The sequence below is a fragment of the Leucoraja erinacea genome, chromosome 2, assembly GCF_028641065.1.
Source record: "Leucoraja erinacea ecotype New England chromosome 2, Leri_hhj_1, whole genome shotgun sequence".
NCBI lineage: Eukaryota > Metazoa > Chordata > Chondrichthyes > Rajiformes > Rajidae > Leucoraja > Leucoraja erinaceus.
The window spans coordinates 81,639,923-81,666,062 of NC_073378.1; the positions used below are offsets into that span (position 1 = coordinate 81,639,923).

Genomic DNA, 26,140 nt, shown 5'->3' on the forward strand with positions numbered 1-26,140 from the left:
TTATTAAGAAGCGAACCTGGTTTAGTAGTTAAGAAAAGTAGCTTTTTCAAGAGTTTCCTGCATTTTCTGTTTCTATTTCTGATTTTCAGGATCTGCAGTTTGTGTTTTCCTTTGTTACCTAAACCTATGGTTTGATTTTAATTTAGCTTTAATAAAATCTGATGCATTTTGACATGTTAATCAGATAGGAACATGTGAAAGGTCATGATAGTGTCGGCCCCCATTTCAGTTATGTTCTCTTTTGGCCACAAGAGGGCAATATATAATCTGAAGAAGGTCTGAAGAAAGGTCTTGATGCAAAACGTGACCCATTCCTTTTCTCCAGAGATGCTGCCTGTCCCGCTGTTACTCCAGCATTTTGTGTCTTTCTGGGGCAATATAAAGCGTCAAAACACCAGAAATGTAATCTATTCTGCTCTATGATCGTTGCTTTTGTCCGCAGATGGATGGACAAGGCTAGCGACAAAGAGGAGACAAAAGGTTGTAGGTTGATGAGAGAAGTGGGATGTGACACCAACAAAAGGGACTGGGGTGGGGGGGGGGGGGGGGGGGGGGGGGGGGGTCATATCATTGGGTTGAAGGCTAGCCAAGTGGTATAAGAAACGCTGTTCTGGTCCTCCAGTTTGCTTGTGGCCTCACTGGCAATTGAGAAGGCCCAGGACAGAAAGTTCGGTATGGGAAGGAATGTTAAAAGTTTAACAACCAAGAGATCCAGCAGGCGTAGGTGGACTGAGCGCAAGTGTTCAGCGAAACAGTTGCCTAGTCTATGTTTGGTCGTACAGATGTAAAGGAGGCCACATGGGGAGTACCAGATGCAATAGATGAGATTAAAGAAGAGATGAGACTGTCTTACCTGGAAGAGCTGCTGGGGTCACTGGATGGATGTGAGTAAGGAGGCATAGGGACACGTATTACACCTCCTTCAGTTGTGGGGAAAGTACCTGGGGAGTGGGTAGTTTGGGACGGAAGAGGTGAGTGAACCAATGTCTTGCGGTGGAAGTGGTCTCTACGGAAAACGGAAAGGGGTGGGGTTGGGAAAATGTAACTGGTGGTGGAATCACATTGAAGCTGGCGGAAATGTTGGAGAATGACGTGTTGGATGTGAAGGTTTGTGGGGTTAAAGACGAGGACCAGGAGAACACTCTCCTTGTGATTTTTGTATTTTGTTGAATAGGAAGATATTAATTGGCTTTAAGAATACTGAAGTTACCATCAAGTAAACCAAGCAACAAAGAAGGGTCTCCACCTAAAACTTCACCCATTCCTTCTCTCCAGAGATGCTGCCTGTCCCACTGAGTTACTCCAGCATTTTGTGTCTCGTTTCAACAAATAGTTAAAGACACCTTCCTTCATGGAGCTCAATGAAATGTGGTCTTCTGGTTCTGTAAGCACATTCAGGCATCTGCTGTCCAAGACGCATCCAGGCATCCGCTGTCCGAGACACCTTTCCCCCTGTCTCCCTTACATCAACTTTCAAGACTTTTTTGCAAACAGCCACCTGCACATAGAGTTTACCCCAATTTAAATTATGTAATGGTTGAAACAAAGAAATGTAGCTATCATTAGGAACCATTGTGTATCTCTTATCTCAAGTCCCCTGAGACATTTGCATAGCAGCATGTCTTTGGAAAATGTTTGAAGGTGTAATCTTAGTAGCAGCAAATCTTACTGCTGATGATAACTATTTGTGCTTGAACGTTGTGTCCAAAGTGTTAGCTGCCAAATCACATTCAAAAACGTTTTTCGTTAAAGGATGTTAATGTTTTTTTTGCCGTCGGTTCCTCAATAGGTAATAGGATATCAAGTTTTTCTTATTGAATAATGTTTTGCTAATGTGTTGTCATGTCATGTATTCTGATAAGAAGTAGTTATTTCTACTGTTTGACGGTTATTATAATATTTTATTGTTTTTTAATCTGAAGCTCTGTGTAGAAAGCAAAGCTCCTGGCTTGGAATTCATCCTCATAATCTTTATTGTGATACTGCTAATATTCTTGGACATTCTTTAAAATTAAGGTTGTCGAATTTTGGAAAACCACCAAGCCCTTTGCAAGTCGTGGCAATGGAAAGCTGTCTAAATGAGATCGACTTTGTCATTCTGGAGGAAGGTGTCATTGCTCAGGATGTCATTGTCCAGAAGATCAATGAGAAAAACCCCACAGTAAGTGTCAACATAACGATGTGATGCCAGCAGTAAATTCATAACAAACATAATCAAAATGTAAATATTTTAAAGATAACTGTCTTCTGATAATATTAATCGACACTATATGTGAAAATGAATCATTAAATGTTTGAAGTTATAATAATCATGAAGGAATGATGATAACATGGAGGTAAATGAACATCTAGTTGGTCAAAGTAATCCAACTCATTCATTCAATATCATTAATATCATATCAAATAATTCTGTGATTTGCTTCTATTGTGATTCATTTATCAAGACATCAATATATGTGCAAAATAGAAAATATGTCTTCTTTGGTTGTTTTGACATTATGGATATGGTCATAATGGGAACATCCCTGAAGTGGAAGTCAACAGTTTCATGATCTTTCACATAGAAACATAGAAAATAGGTGCAGGAGTAGGCCATTCGGCCCTTCGAGCCTGCACCGCCATTCAATGTGATCATGGCTGATCATCCAACTCAGTATCCTGTACCTGCCTTCTCTCCATACACGCTGATCCCTTTAGCCACAAGGGCCACATCTAACTCCCTCTTAAATATAGCCAATGAACTGGCCTCAACTACCTTCTGTGGCAGAGAATTCCACAGATTCACCACTCTCTGCGTGAAAAATGTTTTCCTCATCTAGGTCCTAAAAGATTTCCCCCTTATCCTTAAACTGTGACCCCTTGTTCTGGAACATTTTCCTGATTGTTCTCAAATTCAATCTAACTGGCAAAGGCTTCCCACAGAAACAATCTGGCTCTATAGTAGTCATAATCCTATGAAACGTGAATGTGCTGATACAATTCCGATAGACAATTGCATATCAAACCTGCCCTCTACAAATTATTTATGTTTAAGAAGGAACTGCAGATGCTGGATAATCGAAGCTAGACAAAAATGCTGAAGAAACTCAGCGGGTGAGGCAGCATCTATGGAGCTAAGGAAATAGGCAATGTTTGTGTGGGCAGTGCAGTTTTCTTTAAAAACTTTCAAAAGTTGCACCTGCCCCACCGTCATCTTTCCAAGGGTGGGGCCTTGATGTACAGTGCTGGGGCTTGTTTGTGCATAATAAAGTTAGAAATAGGCATAATTAAAAAAAAAAAAAATGATTGGAGTGGAGAATGGGTAGAGGGAGACAAAACAAAAAGCCCAAAAAGTTGAGGGCTGAATGAAGAATTTAGGGTCCTCTGCCAAAGACAGATGAAGAAAAGTCATCAAGAAGAACACCTCATAATCCTAACCATTCAGGTACAAACTGCAACTTTGGTTAAAAATGTAAGGACTAATCTTTCATGGAAACAAAGTAGTCTATCAGCCTGAAGAAGGATCTCGACCCGAAAACTTACCCATTCCTTCTCTCCAGAGATACTGCCTGTCCCGCTGAGTTACTCCAGCATCTTGTGTCTGTCTTTAGTACATTAATGTGTTGTTCATAACATCATTTATCATGTAGGAATAAGTCTACAATAATTAAAAAATCATTGCTCCAGTCTGTGTTCAACTGTGGATCGAGAATGGACACACCTAAAAACATTGGTCACAGTATTTTTACATGCTTCAGGGTAGTTTCTATCTCTGTTCTTGTACAGTTAGCGAGGAAAAAAAAATGCGTATCTTCCATTTCAGAATGACTGGCATCCTATAAATGACATTAAATGATTAACTTTCCATCATAATTTCTGTTACATTTGCAATGTTAAACAGGCAGTCTCTATTGTCAGGGTTCATTGCCAACACAAAAATCTGCATAAGAGATTACAACAGGCTCCATTGATCTTGCTGCCCAATCTCTTTCCAATAACAATTCAGGTTATTCATCTCAGTTGTTACAACTCTATTACAAATGTTTGTGCTATCAGTTAAGATAAGTTTTTATGCAATTCGTTGGATGATACCAACAACATGAGGAAGCTTTTTCATAACGGAACCCTTGAAATTGTCAGATATTACAGTTTGTGAAGTTACCACCATGTTGATTCTAAAGTGTTTCTGAAAATACCAATAACATTATACAAATGATACTGCGTGATCATTGGTAATTTGACATATTTTGTTTTCAAACTAACACTTCCCTTTCCCTGTAAGCATTCAGCATTTATATAGGCTAACCATTGTATCCAATGGTTTTCTTACATACTAATTTTATATATTCACATTGGCTTGTGCTTGATACATAACTCTAGTTATTAGTTTTCAAAGTAAAGACCAATAAACGTTCAGTTTAGTCTAGAGATACAGTGAAACATACCCTTTGGACCACAGAGTCCATGCTGACCCACAATCACTCATACACTATAACCATATAACAATTACAGCACGGAAACAGGCCATCTCGGCCCTACAAGTCCGTGCCGAACAACTTTTTTTCCCTTAGTCCCACCTGCCTGCACTCATACCACAACCCTCCATTCCCTTCTCATCCATATGCCTATCCAATTTATTTTTAAATGATACCAACGAACCAGCCTCCACCACTTCCACTGGAAGCTCATTCCACACCGCTACCACTCTCTGAGTAAAGAAGTTCCCCCTCATGTTACCCCTAAACTTCTGTCCCTTAATTCTGAGGTCATGTCCTCTTATTTGAATCTTCCCTATTCTCAAAGGGAAAAGCTGGTCCACATCAACTCTATCCCTCTCATCGTTTTAAAGACCTCTATCAAGTCCCCCCTTAACCTTCTGCGCTCCAGAGAATAAAGACTTAACTTATTCAACCTTTCTCTGTAACTTAGTTGTTGAAACCCAGGCAACATTCTAGTAAATCTCCTCTGTACTCTCTCTATTTTGTTGACATCCTTCCTATAATTGGGCGACCAAAATTGTACACCATACTCCAGATTTGGTCTTACCAATGCCTTGTACAATTTTAACATTACATCCCAGCTTCTATACTCATTGCTCTGATTTATAAAGGCTAGCATACCAAAAGCTTTCTTTACCGCCCTATCTATATGAGATTCCACCTTCAAGGAACTATGCACGGTTATTCCCAGATCCCTCTGTTCAACTGCATTCTTCAATTCCCTACCATTTACCATGTACGTTCTATTTTGATTTGTCCTGCCAAGGTGTAGCACCTCACATTTATCAGCATTAAACTCCATCTGCCATCTTTCAGCCTAATCTTCTAAATGGCCTAAATCACTCTGTAGACTTTGGAAATCCTCTTCATTATCCACAACACCCCCTATCTTGGTATCATCTGCATACTTACTAATCTAATTTACCACACCTTCATCCAGATCATTGATGTACATGACAAACAACAAAGGACCCAACACAGATCCCTGAGGCACCCCACTAGTCACTTGCCTCCAACCGACAAACAACCATCCACCATTACCCTCTGGCTTCTCCCATTCAGCCACTGTTGAATCCATCTTGCTACTCCTGCATTTATACCCAACAGTTGAACCTTCTTAACCAACCTTCCATGAGGAACCTTGTCAAAGGCCTTACTAAAGTCCATATAGACAACATCCACTGCTTTACCCTTCGTCAATTTCCCTAGTAATCTCTTCAAAAAATTCAAGAAGATTAGTCAAACATGACCTTCCAGGCACAAATCCATGCTGACTGTTCCTAATCAGACCCTGTTCATCCAGGTGCTTATATATATTATCTCTAAGTATCTTTTCCATTAATTTGCACACCACTGAAGTCAAACTAACAGGTCTATAATTGCTAGGTTTACTCTTAGAACCCTTTTTAAACAATGGAACAACATGCGCAGTACGCCAATCCTCGGGGACTATTCCCGTTTCTAATGACATTTGAAATATTTCTGTCATAGCCCCGGCTATTTCTACACTAACTTCCCTCAATGTCCTAGGGAATATCCTGTCAGGACCTGGAGACTTATCCACTTTTATATTTTTTTAAAGTGTCAGTACTTCTTTTACTTGTGATTGTTATGATTGTGTTTATAATTTGTTTGGTTGTTTTGTTGTTCCGCGAGCATTGCCACTTTCATTTCACTGCACATCTCGTATGTGTATGTGACAAATAAACTTGACTTGACTTGACTTGACTTGACTTTGAAACTCATAGTATCCATAGCTACTCTACTAGTTTCCCTTACCTCACATAATTCAATATCCTTCTCCTTGGTGAATACCGAAGAAAAGAAATTGTTCAATATCTCCCCCATCTCTTTTGGCTCTGCAGATAGCTGTCCACTCTGTCTCTCCAATGGACCAATTTTATTCCTCGTTATCCTTTTGCTATTAATATAGCTGTAGAAACCCTTTGGATTTACTTTCACCTTACTTGCCAAAGCAACCTGATATCTTTTAGCTTTTCTAATTTCTTTCTTAAGATTTTTTTTACATTCCTTATACTCCTCAAGCACCTCATTTACTTCATGCTGCCTATAAATATTGTAGATCTCCCTATTTTTCCGAACAAGATGTCCAATTTCCCTTGAAAACCAGGGCTCTTTCCATTTTTTACTGTTTCCTTTCAACCGAACAGGAACATAAAGATTCTGTACTCTTAAAATTTCCCCTTTAAATGTCGTCCATTTCTCTTCTACATCCTTCCTATAAAACAAAATGTCCCAGTTCACTCCTTTTAAATCATTTCGCATCTCATCAAAGTTAGCCTTTCTCCAATCAAAAATCTCAGCCCTAGGTCCAGTTCTGACCCTCTCCATAATTATATTGAAACTAATGGTATTGTGATCACTGGACCCGAAGTGCTCCCCAACGCATACCTCTGCCACCTGACCCATCTCATTTCCTAACAGTTTTATCCTTAAGTTTTATCCTTAACACCAGGGACAATTTTTACAGCAGCCAATAAATCTATAAACTCGCACGTCTTTGGGATGTGGTAGGAAACCGGAACATCCGGAGAAAACCACTGGTCATAGGGAGAATGTACAAACAACATACAGACAGCACCGGGTCTCTGGTGCTGTAAGGCAGCAACTCAACCACTGTGCCACCCTGTCAACAACTCAATGCTCACTTTACTGGACACCGTTAGCAGTGCTATTATCTTAAGTCAATGCACTCTGCTTCCCAGCTCCCCTTGTCTGTAATTATAAAGATAAATGTCTTGGATAATCAAAAGTATTTGCATTTCAGAACCATATTGTAGTTTAAGTGTTTACCCACGTTCCTTTATGAGCATTGTATTGTTCCACACTCCGTACCTTTGCTGCCATGAAATGGGAAATAAACTGGACCGACTATGCTACCACCTCCGCAGCATGTTTTATAGTACCTGTGATGGATGCCATTTCAGTGTATTAAATTGCCAGAGTATCCTCCTGTGAAATATATTTATTCTCAGCTAACTTCCATTCAATCCCAGCACCCCGTCTGAACAAGGATCTTGATCTGTAATATCACCCATTCCTTCTCCCCAGAGATGTTGGCTGATCCACTGAGTTACTGCAGCTTTTTATTTCTATCTTCGGTTTAAACCAGCGTCTGCAGTTCCTTCCTACTCTCCAACTTCTATTTAGGCTAGTTTGTGCCTTGATTGCAGTCAAGCAAAGTATTCTCTCCTCCCCCCCCCCCTCCCCCCCCCCCCCCCCACCCCCCCCCCCCCCCCCCCCCCCCCCCCCCCCCCCCCCCCCCCCCCCCCACCCCCCCCCCCCCCCCCCCCCCCCTCCCCCCCCCCCCCCCCCCCCCCCCCCCCCCCTCCCCCCCCCCCAACAATATACAAGCAATAGTTCTAAAGTATATATAATGTCAGCTTCATGCAGTTGGGCAGTAGTTGAGCAATATTTTGTTGGTGTTGGCATACATAGGGGTCTTGAGCACCATCCTTTTTGTTCAGCCATTGATTCAACCATCAACATTAATTTTTCCAATGCCCAAGTATGTTGCGCTCCACATTGCTTTCAGTATTTATTTTGCTGTGGTGGTGTATTGCATTTAAAGTCCCAAATGCTCAGTTCTGTCTGCAGGAAATGTTGGTACATAAAGCAGGCAATGATAAGATGCATTCTTTGTATAGATTTCTGATGAGCATGACTCCGTTTCATCTTCAAAAAAAAATTCATCATCTGAGCCATCAAAGAAACATCGGGAATATTTCTAGCAAAAACATGATGATGCTGAATAGCACAACATTCGAATGTTTTGCTCAGTGCTTAATTTATTATATTTAACAAAGAGCAATTATTGTAGGATATCGAGACAGTAGAATATTGTAGAAATGTGGATGGTCACCATGACATTTGTTTCAGGAGGACACAGATGCCTTCTATGTTGCTGACCTTGGTGAAATTATAAACCAACACCTGCGATGGCAGAAGGCGCTGCCTCGAGTCAAGCCTTTCTATGCTGTGAAATGCAATGACAGCAAACCGGTGGTTTGGACTCTTGCCCAGTTAGGGACCGGCTTTGACTGTGCCAGTAAGGTAGGATATGGAATAACAGCATGTCTCGTAGCTCCCAAAATAAATATCTGTGAGCTCTATCTCTTTCCTTTTTTTAATAAGTGTTAATATATGTGACAATGGAAATAATGGAAATGATTTAGCATTTAACAGTTTGCTGTTGGTGCACAAGGGAAATGGACAAAGTCACCCACTGTCCTGGCTTGGAAATATATCTCCATTCTGTCATCATCATTGGGTCCAAATCCTGGAACTGCTCGACACAGGTAAACAGGATGGTGAAAAAGGTGTATGGCACTCTTGCCATAATCAGCCGTGGCATTGATTAGAAGAATTGGGATGTAAGGTTACAATTGTAAGAAAAACAATGATCAGATTACACTTAAGAGTATCATGCACAGTTTGCCGTCATGTAGGAAAGACATGGTTAAGCTAGAGAGGATGCAGAACAGATTCACAAGGAACTGGAGAGCTGTAGTTATAAGCAGCCAAAGACTGTCGTGACGTGGCTATCCCCTGGTAGCAGGCCTGGATCACCCACCGTGGAACCGGGGAAACACACCTGGAGAGGGATGCTGCTGAGTCCGGCGCCCGCTTGCCCGCAAGGACGGGTGAGTAGAGTGAAGGGAGTCATCATCAGTGGATGCTAGAACAAAGGGTCAGTAAGAGGAAGCGGGTTCTTACCTTCTGTGCCCTCAAGGTTGGCTGTGGGAGGCAACCCGGGTCACAAACCATCTTGTCTCACTGACCTCCAGTTATGCTTTTTTTTGGATGTAAGCATTCTTTTCACGTTCATTTTATTATTCTGAAGATCTATGTTGGATTATCCTTCCATCACTTTACCTCAAGAGTAAAGGGATACAGTCTGTTCAACTTTTTCTGATGGATAGTCCATTCCATTTCTGGTATCATCCACAGAAATCTTACTTTGCCTGTTCTGATGAAGAACAATGACCTGAGACATTCCTTCTCATTCCAGAAATGCTGGCTTATGTGCTGACGGTTTCCAAATTCCAGTCCCAGTTCCTCCATATCCTTGTTATGATGTGGTGACCTGCGCATTGATACAAATACATCTATTGATGCTCCTGAACACATCACCAGTGATGTAACCTGGGATCATTGGTTGTTTCGGGTCTTTCAACATCAGACACCCTCACCCACGCGACCCAGCCGTGGTTGATCAGACCACGACGTGTGTTCAGGTGGCATTCGCTCCTCCCCATCGATCTTCTCTCCTGATCCAGAGCCATCTCAAAGCCTTCTTCACTGCCTCTGTGGTATTCTTGATGGCTCTTCTCTCCATTCCGTTGATGCCCAGTGCACTCAAAACTTTGTAGAGCGAATGCCCTGCAAAATCTCTGCAGCCACCCTCGATGGGCATGCACCTTGTCTTCCAACCCTGCTTATGGTAGCAATGTTACAACATTTTGAGATTTAAAAAATCAAGTCTGCATAAAAAGTAGTTTCATTTGACACCTAATTCACTTTCATATCTTCAGTATTAAAAAAGTTATGGCCATTTTCATACTCGGAAATTAGCATCTTGTTCCCTATTGCTTTTCCATTGACTTGTCAAAAGCCCATAACTTTCTTAAAAATTAAGAGAACTGAAATAAATTTTCAGTTATTATAGATTGAAGCATTCTGAAACAAATATGAAACAATCTTACTTGGATGACCTGAAATTAAAGCATATAATTAGTTAGTTACCCAATTGTAGCTATTATTAGATCTAAACATCTATCCATTTCTTAAGAAAAGATCAACATTTTTAAATGGCCTCAGTGTCCAAATAACATACACAGAAGAATTCACAATATAACATGATTTTAAAATCTCATTGTCATGGATTTATAGGCCAAATGGAATGAATTTTGTGTTTAATACCTATAAATTAATGGCCATTTAAATCATCTTGCGAGTGGGTTTTTCTGGAACGGGATCGTTTGGAACATTGCGGTTGCGGTGAATTTAAATCGCATATCGGCAGGAAAAATACTGCCGGTAGTATGGGGGAAAAAATCACCGTTTCACAACGTAAAAAGTGAATTAAAGGCATCTTAAGGAGCACTTTTATACATAAAATAAACGGCTTTCTTTTACCTGTCCCATACGTGAAATTCGTCCCCATTGTCGGCGTTGACTTTAGAAGCTGATTTTTTAATTACTCCAGCACTGAACTTGTCGTGCGATTTAAATAAAACAAATTCACAGAACGCCCGTCGGAACAAATTTTTCAGCAAAAGCTTGCACTCCGAGAAAATATAATCCAGGACAGGTAGGTAAAAAAAAACGCATTTTAACCCCCCCCCCCCCCCCCCCCCCCCCCCCCCCAAAGGCGCCAAAATCGCGCACACGGCCAGTGGCAGAACTGCAGCGCTGCTGAAGGTAAGTTTTGTAACATACCTACTTATGGCAGTCTATGATGACCAGCTCTTCATACTTGGCCATCTTCCTCTCGTGGGCCTCCTCCAGATGGTCCTCCCATGGCAACAAGACAATGTTTTTGGTGGCCTCTGAGACCAGGATGTTTGGCCTCAGGGTGGTCATGGCAATGTGCTGTGGGAACTTCAGCTGTTTCACCAGGTCTACAGAAAGCTGCCAGTCCTGCGCAGTCGCCAGGATTCCTGACGGATTCCTGGCTGCCGTGGTTCTTGGCCGCTGCGCTCTGGCCTTCACGAAGGTGGTGGTGGGCCGTGCTCGTCTGCAGCTGCTGATTCCCGTGCTGATGGCTTCTGCAATGGGTTTAAGAACCTGGTCGTGACGCCAGGCGTACCGGCCCTTAGATCGTGACAGTTTATAATGAGCTGGGGCTGAGGCTTTGCATTAGGTGGGATTCAGAGATTGTGTGCACCACTGTCTATTTTAACGCTATAATGCTTGATTGATGGTTTCCCCAGGATCTGTCACACTGTGCTTCCTGACTATACTGCATGTGGAGAATGAACGTGAAAAAATAAAGTAAACGTGGTCTCACAGCAAACTCTCTTTTCTATTGCAACCAGAATGAGATTGCATTGGTGCAAGATCTTGGGGTCCTCCCAGAGAGAATTATTTATGCAAACACCTGCAAGGAGATATCTCATGTTAAATTTGCTGCCGCCCATGGGATCCAGGTGATGACATTCGATAATGAGGATGAAATTTCCAAAGTTGCACGGATCCATCCCACAGCTAAGTAAGTGAAAATTATCTCTTTACTTTCTTAAATCTGTTGTTGGATTGAAAATGACAATTTCAGAGTAATTGTTTGCAGTCTGCATTTGTTTTCAATATTGTCTGAACCTGTCTGTCTGCAGTGGGTTAAATTCAAAATCTTCATTGATTTTCATATCCTCCAAGGTTTGACCTTCAAGCTTGACACTCCAGACTATTTCTCAGTTCTTCAACTCTATTTCCTGCATATCTTCCACTCTCAATACGGCAGCATTGGTGGTAGAACTATTTCGAGTTCCATTATGTAAAATTCCTTTTCTACACCACTTTGCCTTGCTGCCTTATTGCTCTGCATACATTCTTTGAACTCTTTAATTCCTGCCATTTTTCTGATTATTTCTCCAAACACCGCCATTTTCACGTGGCAATATTTGTTTTATTAATGATCCAATGTTACTTAATACTGTCGTATCTGAGAATTTCATACTGTATTCCCCACACCGTTTTTTCAGAAGGATGTGGCTCATGCAGTTGCATCTTGGCATTTCCCAAATTTACATTATTGCCTTAAGAACATGGACAGTATGATTTTTTTTTTAATCAAAAAAGTACAATGGATAAATCTCGATTACAAATTTATCCCAGGTGGCACCATTATTCCAGGTGGCACCAACATGCACTAATTGTAAATTGGAGTTTTCTAATGGATTAGGAGGAGTAGAAGATACTCTGCTTCTTTTATATGACATGCTAGTTATGTATTTAAAATCTGAATGTTGTTAGTTATCTATCATTTCCTTGCATAAATATTTTTTTATCATGTCATTTGGCAATAAATTCTATGGAATTACTATCATTCAATTAAGAGGATAGATGCAAAATGCTGGAGTAACTGGGTCAGGCAGCATCTCTGGAGAAAAGGAATAGGTGATGTTTCAGGTCGAGACCCTTCTTGAGTTACTCTAGCATTTTGTGTCTATCTTTGGTGTTAACCAGCATCTGCAGTTCCTTCATACACATTCAATTAAAAGGTTTTTCTTTCCTGTCGGGTGCCTTTACGTATGTATCTGCGTACTTCTCCAGTGGTCCATCAGGAAAGTGCGAATTTCCACTTTTAGGCATTTAAAGACTGCATAGATGAACTACAACAATTGTTCATCCCAGTTTGGCAAAAAAATAAATCAGGGAAGGTAGTGCATCCATGGATAACAAGGGAAATCAGGGATAGTATCAAAACAAAAGATGAAGCATACAAATTAGCCAGAAAAAGCAGCCTACCAGAGCGCTGGGAGAAATTCAGAGTCCAGCAGAGGAGGACAAAGGGCTTAATTAGGAAAGGGAAAATAGATTACGAAAGAAAACTGGCAGGGAACATAAAAACTGACTGCAAAAGATTTTATAGATATGTGAAGAGAAAAAGATTAGTTAAAACAAATGTAGTTCCCTTGCAGTCAGAAACAAGTGAATTGATCATGGGGAACAAGGACATGGCAGACCAATTGAATAACTACTTTGGCTCTGTCTTCACTAAGGACGACATAAATAATCTGCCGGAAATAGCAGGGGACCGGGGGTCAAATGAGATGGAGGAACTGAGTAAAATCCAGGTTAGCCGGGAAGTGGTGTTAGGTAAATTGAATGGATTAAAGGCCGATAAATCCCCAGGGCCAGATAGTCTGCATCCCAGAGTACTTAAGGAAGTAGCCCCAGAAATAGTGGATGCATTAGTGATAGTTTTTCAAAAATCATTAGATTCTGGAGTAGTTCCTGAGGATTGGAGGGTAGCTAATGTAACCCCACTTTTTAAAAAGGGAAGGAGAGAGAAAACATGAAATTAAAGACCAATTAGTCTAACATCGGTAGTGGGTAAACTGCTAGAGTCAGTTATTAAAGATGGGATAGCAGCACATTTGGAAAGTGGTGAAATCATTGGACAAAGTCAGCATGGATTTATGAAAGGTAAATCATGACTGATGAATCTTATAGAATTTTTCGAGGATGTAACGAGTAGAGTGGATAAGAGAGAACCAGTGGTTGTGTTATATCTGGACTTCCAGAAGGCTTTTGACAAGGTCCCACATAAGAGATTAGTATAAAAACTTAAAGCACACGGTATTGGGGGTTCAGTATTGATGTGGATAGAGAACTGGCTGGCAGACAAGAAGCAAAGAGTAAGAGTAAACGGGTCCTTTTCACAATGGCAGGCAGTGACTAGTGGGGTACCGCAAGGCTCAGTGCTGGGACCCCAGCTATTTACAATATATATTAATGATCTGGATGAGGGAATCGAATGCAACATCTCCAAGTTTGCGGATGGCACGAACCTGGGGGGCAGTGTTAGCTGTGAGGAGGATGCTAGGAGACTGCAAGGTGACTTGGATAGGCTGGGTGAGTGGGCAAATGCATGGCAGATGCAATATAATGTGGATAAATGTGAGGTTATCCACTTTGGTGGAAAGAACAGGAAAGTTGACTATTATCCGAATGGTGGCCGATTAGCAAAAGGGGAGATGCAACCTGGGTGTCATGGTACACCAGTCATTGAAAGTAGGCATGCAGGTGCAGCAGGCAGTGAAGAAAGCCAATGGTATGTTAGCATTCAAAACAAAAGGATTTGAGTATAGGAGCAGGGAGGTTCTACTGCAGTTGTTCAGGGTCTTGGTGAGACCACACCTGGAGTATTGCGTACAGTTTTGGTCTCCTAATCTGAGGAAAGACATTCTTGCCATAGAGGGAGTACAGAGAAGGTTCATCAGACTGATTCCTGGGATGTCAGGACTTTCATATGAAGAAAGACTGGATAGACTCGGCTTGTACTCGCTAGAATTTAGAAGATTGAGGGGGGATCTTATGGAAATGTACAAAATTCTTAAGGTGTTTTCAGGCTAGATGCAGGAAGATTGTTCCCGATGTTGGGGAAGTCCAGAACAAGGGGTCACAGTTAAGGATAAGGGGGAAATCTTTTTAGGACCGAGATGAGAAAAACATTTTTTCACACAGAGAGTGGTGAATCTCTGGAATTCTCTGCCACAGAAGATAGTTGAGGCCAGTTCATTGGCTATATTTAAGAGGGAGTTAGATGTGGCCCTTGTGGCTAAGGGGATCAGAGGGTATGGAGAGAAGGCAGGTACAGGATACTGAGTTGGATGATTAGCCATGATCATATTGAATGGCAGTGCAGGCTCGAAGGGCCGAATGGCCTACTCCTGCACCTATTTTCTATGTTTCTATGTTTCCACAGATTTCTCGTCTATCAGAGTGGGGAAATTGAACATGAGTAGAGTGAGACCATTCAAATAAAGGGAAAACATTGGCTGCTGGGAGCTAACTTTAGCTGAGGAGGACAATTTGCACTTTGCACTCCTGGACAAAGGAGCATTTGCTGATGATACACTGGGTGGCAGCGTTTGCTATGAGGAAGACATAGAAAGGTTTCAGGAGAATATAGATGATAAATGAAGGGGCAAGAAAAATGTAGATGGAATAAAATATGCAAAAATGTAAAGTTTTCCATTTTGTTAGAAAAAAAGAAAGGCAGAGTATTTTTAAATGACATGAGAATGAACGCCATTGATGTTCAGAGAGATCTGGATATTGTAAACATATCAACAGGTAGAGCAAGCAACTTAGACGGTATAAAAGATGATCATTTATATCGGGTCCTGATTGTGATCACACCTGAAATTTGCTGTGCGGGTCTGCTTCCCAGGGATGATGTAATCGGGGTGGGAGCAGTGCTGTCAAGGTTCACAAGATTGATTCCTGGAATAGCTGGTTTCTCAGACGAGGCAATATGAAGCTGTCTGGGCCTTTTCTCTATTGAGTTTACATGAATGAGCGGTGATCGCATTTAAACATATAAAACTGCTATTGTTCTCGCCAGTTGACGTGGAGACATCAACTTCCATCAAAGATCCTCGGTAGAAGTCCTCCTTTCCACCAGCTGGCTTGTCTAGAAACTGGGAGTCATGACACAATGATGATTGGTTAGGATTGCGATGAGGAGAAAATTCCGCATTCTGAAAGTAGTAAAACTTTTGTAATCGTCACCCTAAAGGGCTGGCCAAGCTCTGTTGCTATATTGAACACAGGAGTCTTTTTTTTAAATACTAAGGGAATCAAGGGATACGAGGCTGATGCAAGCAAATGGTGCTAAAGTAAAAGGTCACCTAGGGCCTTAATCAATGGTGGAGCAGACATGAGAGATCCTGTGTAGACAAATGTGCTGGAGAAACTCAGCAGGTGAGGCAGCATCTCTGGAGCGAAGGAAATAGGCAGCGTTTCGGGCCAAAACCCTCCTTCAGACTGATGTAGGGTGGGGGGGGGGGGGGGGGGGGAAAAAGAAAGGAGAAAGGAGGAGGAGCCAGAGGACTGAGGGAGAGCTGAGAAGGGGAGGAGACAGCAAGGGCTACCGGAAATTGGAGAAGTCAATGTTCATAACACTAGGGTGCAAACTGCTGAAGCGGGATATGAGGTGCTGCTCACTCTGGCCATGGAGGAGGCCCAGGACAGAAAGGTCAGATTCGGAATGAGAGGGGGAGTTGAAGTGCTGAGCCACAGGGAGATCAGGTTGGTTAATGCGGACCGAGCAGAGGTATTCAGCGCTTGGTCTCACCGATGTAGATCAGCTGACATCTAGAGCAGCGGATGCAATAGATGAGGTTGGAGGAGGTGCAGGTGAACCTCTGTTGCACTTGGAACGACTGCTTGGGTCCTTGAATGGAGTCGAGGGAGGAGGTAAAGCGACAAGTGTAGCATCTCTTGCGGTTGTAAGAGAAAGTGCCCGGGGAGGGGGGTGGTGCGGGAGGGAATGGAGAAATTTACCAGGGAGTTACGGAGGGAGCGGTCTTTGCGGAAGGCAGACATGGGGGGAGATGGGAAGATGTGGCGAGTGGTGGGGCCACGTTGGAGGTGGCGAAAATGACGGAGGATTATTTGTTATATGTGACGGCTGGTCGGGTGAAAGGTGAGGACTAGGGGGACTCTGCCCTTGTTGCGAGTGGGGGGATGGGGTGAGCGAGCAGTGTTACGGGGTATTGCAGAAACCCTGGTGAGAGCCTCATCTATAGTAGGGGAGGGGAACCCCCGTTCCCTGAAGAATTAGGACATTTCCAATTATCCTGGTTTTATTTCCAGTTTTTGTCATATGTATAATAGGACAATGAAATTCTTGCTTCTGTGTGCTGAAGCAAAGCAAGAATGTCATTGTCCTATCAGGGACACATGACAATAAACTCACTTGAACTTGAACTTGTTTCATTTTATTTAAGATGGCCAAATTAACCATTTTATGTTGTGCATGGTATTTTGTCAAATGACTTTCAATCTTTTTCTTCCTAGCATTCTTAACTCGTTTTTAATATTATTGTATTATTTTATGTTTGTGAATATCAACCCAGCATGGTAGATGGCCGATGAGCCTGGAGGAAGCCACATCTTTGTGGCTGCTGCAGGCATTCGGTCAGTGGACTTTTCCATTGGAGTAGCCCAGGTGCTGGGAGAGGGTTTCTCAGAGGAAGAAACCTTGGAGCAACTTTGGAGCAAGCAGGTAGAAGCGGCCCGGTCCTTTGTGCAGGCAACTGGTGATTTCAGAACTGTGGAAGATAGATATGTCCATAGTTATTTCCAGAAAGATAATTGTAGGCCGTCAGAAATAAAATATGTCACTTTTTTCTCTTAGTGAAAATTGATATTTGGCTCTGGCACAAACCGAAGAGGTCAACTCTCTTACTTTGCAATATTGACACCTAACTAATGTTGCTGCCCTCACAGGATGGTTCTTCGCATTGCCACAAATGATGCTTTGTCGTGTATTCCCCTGAGTGTGAAGTTTGGGGCAACTTTAAATGAATGCAGACAGCTGATGGAATGTGCTAAAACCCTGAGTGTAGACATCATTGGTGTCAGGTATAAAGCATTTGCCTTCTGAATACCAGTTTGTAACTTATACATTTGATTTATTTACTAATATATCATGGCAGTAACTGTGACTCCGGTACATAACACATGGCAGCACCATGTACAAGAGAATCATCATGTCATTCTCCAATGAGTTCTATTTTTTAATATAAATTACTTTACCTTGAGCTGATGCAAAGAATAACAACTTTTGAAGAGTACTTTTGGCTGAACCATGTTTATTTAAGGGTGAAACCCAAATCAATGTGCCTAGTTGCATCACCATTCTCTGCTTTAGAAATATAATGAGTAATGTTTTGTTCCTTCCTACACATTTTGTCTGCTCCCCTGCAAAATATCCTCAACATATGCCTACTTTGAAGAAGTTCTCCTCCTCTCTCCGATGAGAGTTCTGCAACACCCTCTCTCGTTGCTCACCCACTGTGATTCCTCCCGTTCTCCAGCTCCATATCTCTAGTTTCCCTCTCCCCTGACTCTCGTCTCGATCCGAAACGCCACCCACATCTTCTCTCCAGAGATGCTGCCTGCCCCGCTACCCTGCATTTTGTGTCTATCTTCAGTGTTTCAATGGCATAAGGTCATATGTGATAAGAGTAGAATTAGACCAATCGGCCCATCAAGAGTAATCTGCTATTCAATCATTGCTGATCTATCTCTCCCTCTTAACCCCATTCATCTGCCTTCTCCCCATAACCTCTGACACCTGTACTAATCAAGAATCTATCTTAAAAATATCCTCAGCCTTCCGTGACAAAGAATTCCACAAATTCCCACCCTCTGACTAAATACATTTCTCTTCATCTCCTTCCTAAAAAAACATCCTTTAATTCTGAGGATATGATCTCTAGTGCTGGACTCACCCACTATTGGAACCATCCTCTCCATATCCACTCCATCCAAGCCTTTCACTATTCTGCATGTTTTTAATGTGTCCTCTTTGGACTTTGTAACGAAGTGCTGAGCTGGCAGGTGAAAGAACTGGATGAATGTCTTTCAAAGGCATATTTATACTTTTATATTTCTTCTTTAAACAGTTTCCATGTTGGGAGTGGCTGTATGAATCCATCGGTATTTGCTCAAGCCATAGCAGATTCACGTCGAGTCTTTGAAATTGGGGTTTGTTTACTTTTTGTTTTTGTTAAAGTATTGACCATTCATATTTATTATAACAATTGTATATGTTGCTCTAATCTGCATGGTTGATATTTGCTGCCGATTTCTCTTATTCCACATATATTTCTCATTCCACATTGGGCAATTTGTGCCCAGGCTTTTTCTGGGGAAAGAAATAGTTATTTCAATAATGTTTCAACTAAAATATATAGGCCGGTTGTAATGTGATTAATGCTACATGCTGACATACTAAACCCTAAATCTTAAGATTTCATTTGATGGCTTCAGTGAACTAAAGAAGCTTTTATATTAATGCATGACCGAGCAAAAAAAAAGCTAAGATTTCCATGCAAGGAACTTGCTGATAATGAGGCAACAGTTCTGTTAGATTGAATATTATGTATACACTGAACCTTTCCCCCCCCTGTTATATAGACGAGCCTTGGATTTAACATGAATCTGCTTGATATTGGTGGTGGTTTCCCAGGCATGGACAATGACAAAATAACATTTGAGAAGGTACATGTCATGTATTAAAATCTCAGTTGAGGATCAATTAACATTCATAATGGTGTGCCCACACTGTGCATCTTATCTATAAAATATAGGGATGGGAGTTCTGGGGAAATCTGAAAAGAAACAGGTAGGTTTTTGATTATTTTGCTGCGTTTCCGTGATTGTGGTGTTAAATAATATATATTTAAGTGTGGAGTCATGCATTTTGGTAGTAGGCATAAAGGTGTAGACTATTTTCTAAATGGGGAGAGAATCCAGAAATCGGAGGTGCAAAAGGACTTGGGAGTGCTGGTGCAGGATCATCAAAAAGTTAATTTGCAAGTTGAATCAGTAGTAAAGAAAGTGAACTAAATGCTAGCATTTATTTCAAAAAGCCATAGAAGGCATAGAAACATAGAAAATAGGTGCAGGAGTAGGCCATTTGGCCCTTCGAGCCTGCACCGCCATTCAATATGATCATGGCTGATCATCCATTCCAGTATCCTGTACCTGCCTTCTCTCCATACGCCCTGATCCCTTTAGCCACAAGGGCCACATCTAACTCCCTCTTAAATATAGCCAATGAACTGGCCTCAACTACCTTCTGTGGCAGAGAATTCCAGAGATTCACCACTCTCTGTGTGAAAAGATGTAATGTAATGTTGAGGCTCTAAAAGGTGCTGGTCAGGCTGCATTTGGAATATTGTGAGCAATTTTGGGCACCATATCTGAGAAAGGATTTGCTGACTATGGAGAGGGTCCAGAAGAAGTTTACAAGAATGATCCCAGGAATGAGTAGGTTACCCTATGATGAGCATTTGTCGGCACTGGGCCTGTACTCGCTGGAGTTTAGAAGAATGAGGTGGGACCTCATTGAAACACAGAATAGTTACAAACTTGGATAAAGTGGATGTGGAGAGGATGTTTCCATCACTGGGAGAGTCTAGGACTAGAGGTCATAGCCTCAGAATTAAAGAACATTCTTTTAGGAAGAAGATGAGGAGAAAATTTATTTAGTCAGGGGGTGGTGAATCAGTGGAATTCTTTGCCACAGAAGGCTGTGGAGGCAGTCAGTGGATATTTTTAAGGCAGAGATAGATTCTGAATTAGTATAGGTGCCAGAGGTTATGGGGTTAGGAGGGAGAGATAAATCAGCCATGATTGAATGGCGGAGTAGACTTGATGGGCTGAATGGCCTAATTCTACTCCTATCACTGATGACCTTATATTTGCCCTTTAAACAATTTTCTGCAATATTCTTAAGGAATTAAGTTGGATTGTCTTCAAATTTCAGTTTTAGGGGCCAGCTTTTATTGTTGTTTATTGTCAATTCTATATACAGATACTAATGTACATCAATAGGTTAATATTTTATATAGTGCTTGAAAGGGATGAACAGTAAATAAAACCCAACCTATACAGCCTTTCCACATTGTGGTGAATATTACCTGCAGCCTCTTGTTCAGTTGCATCCTGTTCCAGTGCTCCAGTTGTGGTCTACCACTGTTTATGATGCTCATTAGTTATAGGAGCAGAATTCGGCCAATTGGACCATCATGGTCATGACTGATTTATCTTTCCCCCTCAAACCCATTCTTCTGCCTTCGGCCCATAACCCCCTGGCATCCGTACTAATCATAGCCTTGTACCATAAATTTGTACCATAACCACCCAGTTCTTATATTCTGTACCCAGGCTAATGAAAGAGAGTACTTGTGTCCCTTTATCACTACCTTATCTATCTGTGCTGCCATTTTCAGAGGTTCTTAGCAGATAAAACATTATAGCAATATCACTAAATAAGGGCTGTCTGAGGAATATCATCAGTCGGGGAAAATGCTTTGTAACACCCTTGTCCCACTTTGGTGATTTATAACGGCGACAAGGCTGTCACCACATGGTCGCGGATTTCCGCCTGTATGGTTGTGCGTTGTCTCCTCAAGTCGCGTAAAGAGTCGTAAACGTTTTTCTTGTCGCCGTTGGATTTTGAAATGTTCAAAACCTTTCGGTGACTGTGGGCTTGACGTAGCTTGTCTTCTCCTGTCGTAGGTGCTGTTGTAGGTTGTCACCAGGGTGACTCAGGTTGTCGCCGGGTGACGTTGGTTGTCGCTGGTGCTGACTTCAGTGAATTCCATTGGCAACTACCTACGTCAGCCGGCAACAGGTACTGGCGACTGAATTGTCTTCAGTTGTCGCCGACAGGGTCGTTGTTTGTTGTAACTTGTCACGGGTGGATGTAGGTTGACTTTGATTGTTGTAGGTTGCGTAGGTGGACGTCCTAATGGGTCGCCGGTATGACGTGGACTAAGTGATGGTAGTTCTGGTAGCTTGTCGTAGGGGGGGAGGGTCCATTTGCTACTTTTTCGGTGACCTGGTACGACTGTGATAGTTGCTGGCCGTCACCGAAATAATCATCTAAGTGGGACAGGCCCTTTAAACCTAACCTTTTTTTTCAGGTGCAATTCCTGAGGGCTGGTTTTTATACACTGGAAGGTAAAACTGAATCACAATAACGTTCAGACCGATCTCTTGGAAGTTAATTGATGACTCGTCCTCACCCCTGGTAATGCCACTGTTACAAACTGGAAGCAACCTGAATGTTGTCAGATTTTAGAATATACAAAATTATTTACCCTTCTGTCTGCCCCTGGGGTTCAAAATTCTACCCTATGTTTGTGAAAACAATGCATTTACCTTTTGAAAATGAAGGATCAGGATATGCTGCTTCCTTCGTGAACAAACGCAGTTTGAGTGCAGTTCTTGGAATTAGGGATGCCAGGTTGTGGGAGAGCAAGGTGTAACAGCGAGAGAGAGGGGGCAGATGCGTGTGGGAGACGGGGAGAGATTGCTCCTCTAGAATCTTTGGTCGGAATACCGTTCGCCCCGGGCCGCGGAGTTTGAATCGGCCCGTTCGCAAAGCTCGGATTCGGCCGCGGGACTTCTGTACAAAATCATTTAGAACTATATAAAATGCTGGCCATCTGGAATTTAATGTCTAATTAATTTCCCTGTTGCAGATTACAGCAGTAATCAATCCTGCACTGGACCGTCACTTCCCTGCAGCAAGTGGAGTGAAGATAATTGCTGAACCAGGCCGTTATTACGTGACTTCATCATTCACACTGGCTGTGAATATCATTGGTAGAAAAATTATTCATAGAGCATCAACTGGCTGCGATGGTAAATTCTGCCACCATTGAATTATTCAATTAGCCACTTCATATTATCTGATAGGTGTAGATTTATTCCAATGATTAACACCCCTAAAAGGAGACATGACAGGGGAATCTTTGTGTTTTGCACAAGCAAAAAGAAAGAATTATCATTTAAAGCCTGGAGATTTTTGTTTACTACTCCATCTATGTTAAACTACTGTAGGTGATCTCAGCCCAGCTTCTTGAGTAAAACAGGGTTCTCTCATCACTGTCCAGACTCTAATGCCACTTGAGGATTTTGGTGCAGGCATGAAAACTGCATGATATGGGCCACAGGCCTCACCAAACAATAGTGGACTGATGAATATTGTTCTTCTACTGGCCTTCCATGCAGTATTCTTAGCTGACAGCCCATACTGGAAATTGTACACTTGTGGCCACGAACACAGCGTCACTTGTTTTCCCCGACATACACGCTTCCCTTTCGGAGCGCAAACATTAATTGTAATACTTTTGTTTACAATTCAAACTCATAATAAGCCTGCAACTGGTTCTGTTGCATACCTTAGACGTTATAGATACAGCGTGGAGACATTATAGATACATCGGGTGCACGCTGACCAGCGATAACCGCCCCCCCCCCCCATACACTAACACTATCCTACACACTCTAAATGTTACAATTTCTACTGAAGACAATTAACCTACAGACCTGTGTCTTTGGAGTGTAGGAGGAAATGAGCATCCGGAGAAAACCCACGCAGTCACGGGGTCATCATTAAAGTCTATACAGATAGCACCCGTAGTCAGGATCGAACCCAGGTCTATGGCACTGTAAGCAGCAACTTTACTGCTTTATGGTATAGGATAGTCAATTTTTTTTAAATGCCAAACTATTCCTCTTGACTCTTTATTTTTGTCTCTCAGCATAACAGTGACACATTTTGAAATTCAGTGCATGGATCTTATCATACACTTTTAATTTTATTTTCTAGATAAACAGAGGACTGTAAAAACCATAATGTACTATTTAAATGAAGGTCTGCATGGGTCTTTTGATTGCCATGAATTGCCATATTATCTATCAAAACCAATACTATTTAAGGTATGGATTTATATATGTGAAAATATATAATAATGTTGCTGTTAAGCATTTTTGTAGGCATGCTTCATCCATTCCTGCTGATTACCATCTTGTCATTAGCAAAGTGAAGGAACATACTGTTAAGTGCTAGAGGAAATCAGCAAGTCAGGCAACAGCTGTGCAGTGAATGGATTCTCATACAGACTTTCTGACCCAAAACATTGTCTATCCATTCCATCTACTGATGCTGTCTAATCTGTTGAGTTACTCCAGCAGACTGAATTTTTGCTCAAGATTCCAGTATCTGCAGTCTCTTGTGTCTCCATACTGTTGCTGTATTCAAGCAGTAATTATCCTCCAATGATGTGTGCGATAAAGGCCAGTTTGGATTTCCCTCCAACTATTTGGCTCCAGGTTTACCACAACAGAGTTGTCCAAAGCTTAGGTCCAGAGGCGAGTGTCCACCAAAGCTTTCGCCTGAAATGCATAAGCAGTTCTCCAGAGATGCATGATCTTTTTTTGACTGGGTAGCATGCAAACAAAAACCTTTCACTGTAACTTGGTACACATGGCAATAACAATAAACTAAACTAGAATGGTAGAAGTGGTTGTCTGGATAGGGACTGAACTATCTCCATTGACTGTATTTATCTTTTGAAAGCTATTGAATAACAAACTATTTTAACTAAGGAATAGGAACTGAAACACGTTAATAGTAAGAAAGGAAAAAAGTGGCAGCATTAGGTGGTTTGCTAATTGCCCAAGGACACAATGTTTAGTGAAACAAAGTTAATAAAGTTGACCTAATATTTATCTCCTACAGAAACTCTGCCCTGACCAACAACTGTTTAACACAAAGGTTTGGGGACCCACCTGTGATGCATGGGATTACATCACTGATCAATGGAAGCTGCCTGAACTGCAGATTGGAGAATGGCTGCTCATCCAAAACAGAGGAGCTTACTCTGTCGCTATCTCAACCGCATTCAATGGCTTTCAAAGAACCACAACACACCATGTAATCTCCAAGGAAGCCTGGTAAGGGAGGGAGGGTGTGGGTGTGTGTGTGTGTGTGTGTGTGTGTGTGTGTGTGTGTGTCTTTCTGGAGTGTTAGTATGGGTGTTGTGGGCTGAAGGGACTGGTTTCCAGAGGGCTAGTATGCAAATTGTGCAACAAATGGATTCTTGGGCTGGCGTCTCATTCAATCAAGCCTGTTGTGCTGGCAACTCACTCACTCACGGCTGGTGGGCTGGTAGTTGACTCACGGCTAATACTTGAAATTCTATTTCAAGCAGGGTATAAGGCCACCAAATTCAAGTGCAGTTTCATACCATTTGAAGTAGGGCGCCACTAAAGACAGCGAGTTATGACCTCTCCCTCCTCCATCTTGCAGTCTGAGCCACACCCACATTTCCAGGTTTTATAACCCCTCCCCCCCCACTGGAAAAGGTGTGGCTTTCATGGAGTGATTGACAGGAGAGAGATTCTCAACATTTTTTTAAAAACTAATTCTAACACTTTTATTTTTCATTGATGGGAATTCTCTGCATCTGCTCAGCAGAGGGGGACTGAGTGAGATGGCCAAAAATCACAGCCGTAAGTGGTAGCGTTTTGTCTAAAATCAATATACAGTGCAAACAGGAAGTAAGTGCATTTACAGTAGTGCCTTTTAACTTCATGCCAAAGCACCCAAGCCACCATTTGCAGTAAGTAGTGCATTTCAACTTCATGCCACCATTTGCAGTAAGTGGTGCCTTTCAACTTCAAGCCATTGCATCCAAGCCACCATTTGCAGTAAGTAGTGCCTTGCAACTTCAAGCCAATGCACACATGCCACCATTTGCAGTAAGTGGTGGCTTTCAACTTAAAACCACACCCAAGCCACACCCAAGCCACCATTAGCAGTAAGAGGTGCCTTTCAACCTCAAGTCAAAGCAACCAAGCCACCATTAGCAGTAAATAGTGCCTTTCAACTTCAAGCCAATGCACCCAAGCCACCATTTGCAGTAAGTAGTGCCTTTCAACTTCAAGCCAAAGCTCCCAAGCCACCATTTGCAGTAAGTAGTGCCTTTCAACTTCATGCCACCATTTGCAGTAAGTAATGCCTTTCAATTTCAAGACACACCCAAGCCAAGCCAACCATTTGCAGTAGGGGGGGGGGGGGGGAAGTAGTGCGCGCTTTCTGGAGCGCTAGTATGAACCATTTTAGAACCAATAGACATTTTTTTTTGCAAGCTTTAGAACCAATAGACATATTTTGCCAAGCTTTAGAACCAATAGACATTTGTTTGCAAGCTTTAGAACCAATAGAAACATTTGTTTGCAAGCTTTAGAACCAATAGAGACATTTTTTTGCAAGCTTTAGAACCAATAGACATTTTTTTGCAAGCTTTAGAACCAATAGACACATTCTGCAACCATTTTACATATTATTATGTAAAAGAATATGTGAGTTATGATTGTGTTTATAATTTGTTTGGTTGTTTTGTTGTTGTCTTTTGCACAAAAGTCCGTGAGCACTGCCACTTTCATTTCACTGCACATCTCGTATGTGTATGTGACAAATAAACTTGACTCGACTTGACTTTAGAACCACTAAGGGCACTTACATTTGAGTACATTGTGTTCAGTGTTATTCACAGCTCAGAGAAACGTGACCCTCTGCCTTACTCCATCTTGAAGAG

General features: G+C 41.9%; 1 protein-coding gene across 1 annotated transcript; it reads left to right on the plus strand.

Moving 5' to 3' along the window:
• Nucleotides 1-598: 598 nt before the first annotated feature.
• LOC129711593 (ornithine decarboxylase 1-like) lies at nt 599-24,545 on the plus strand. Its single transcript, XM_055659335.1, has 9 exons — nt 599-2,161; nt 8,379-8,552; nt 11,540-11,712; nt 17,463-17,597; nt 18,644-18,725; nt 19,158-19,241; nt 22,235-22,397; nt 23,368-23,477; nt 24,280-24,545. Exons 1-9 carry the CDS (start codon nt 2,063-2,065, stop codon nt 24,496-24,498), a joined length of 1,239 nt encoding a protein of 412 aa, XP_055515310.1. The 5' UTR covers nt 599-2,062; the 3' UTR covers nt 24,499-24,545.
• Nucleotides 24,546-26,140: the final 1,595 nt, after the last annotated feature.

Excerpts from the sequence above, each read along its gene's own strand:
- LOC129711593 (XM_055659335.1), top strand. The coding sequence starts at position 2,063 with ATGGAAAGCTGTCTAAATGAGATCGACTTTGTCATTCTGGAGGAAGGT. Across the intron at positions 8,553-11,539 it reads GCTTTGACTGTGCCAGTAAG|AATGAGATTGCATTGGTGCA; the intron begins GTAGGATATGGA and ends TATTGCAACCAG. Across the intron at positions 22,398-23,367 it reads AGCATCAACTGGCTGCGATG|ATAAACAGAGGACTGTAAAA; the intron begins GTAAATTCTGCC and ends TTTATTTTCTAG.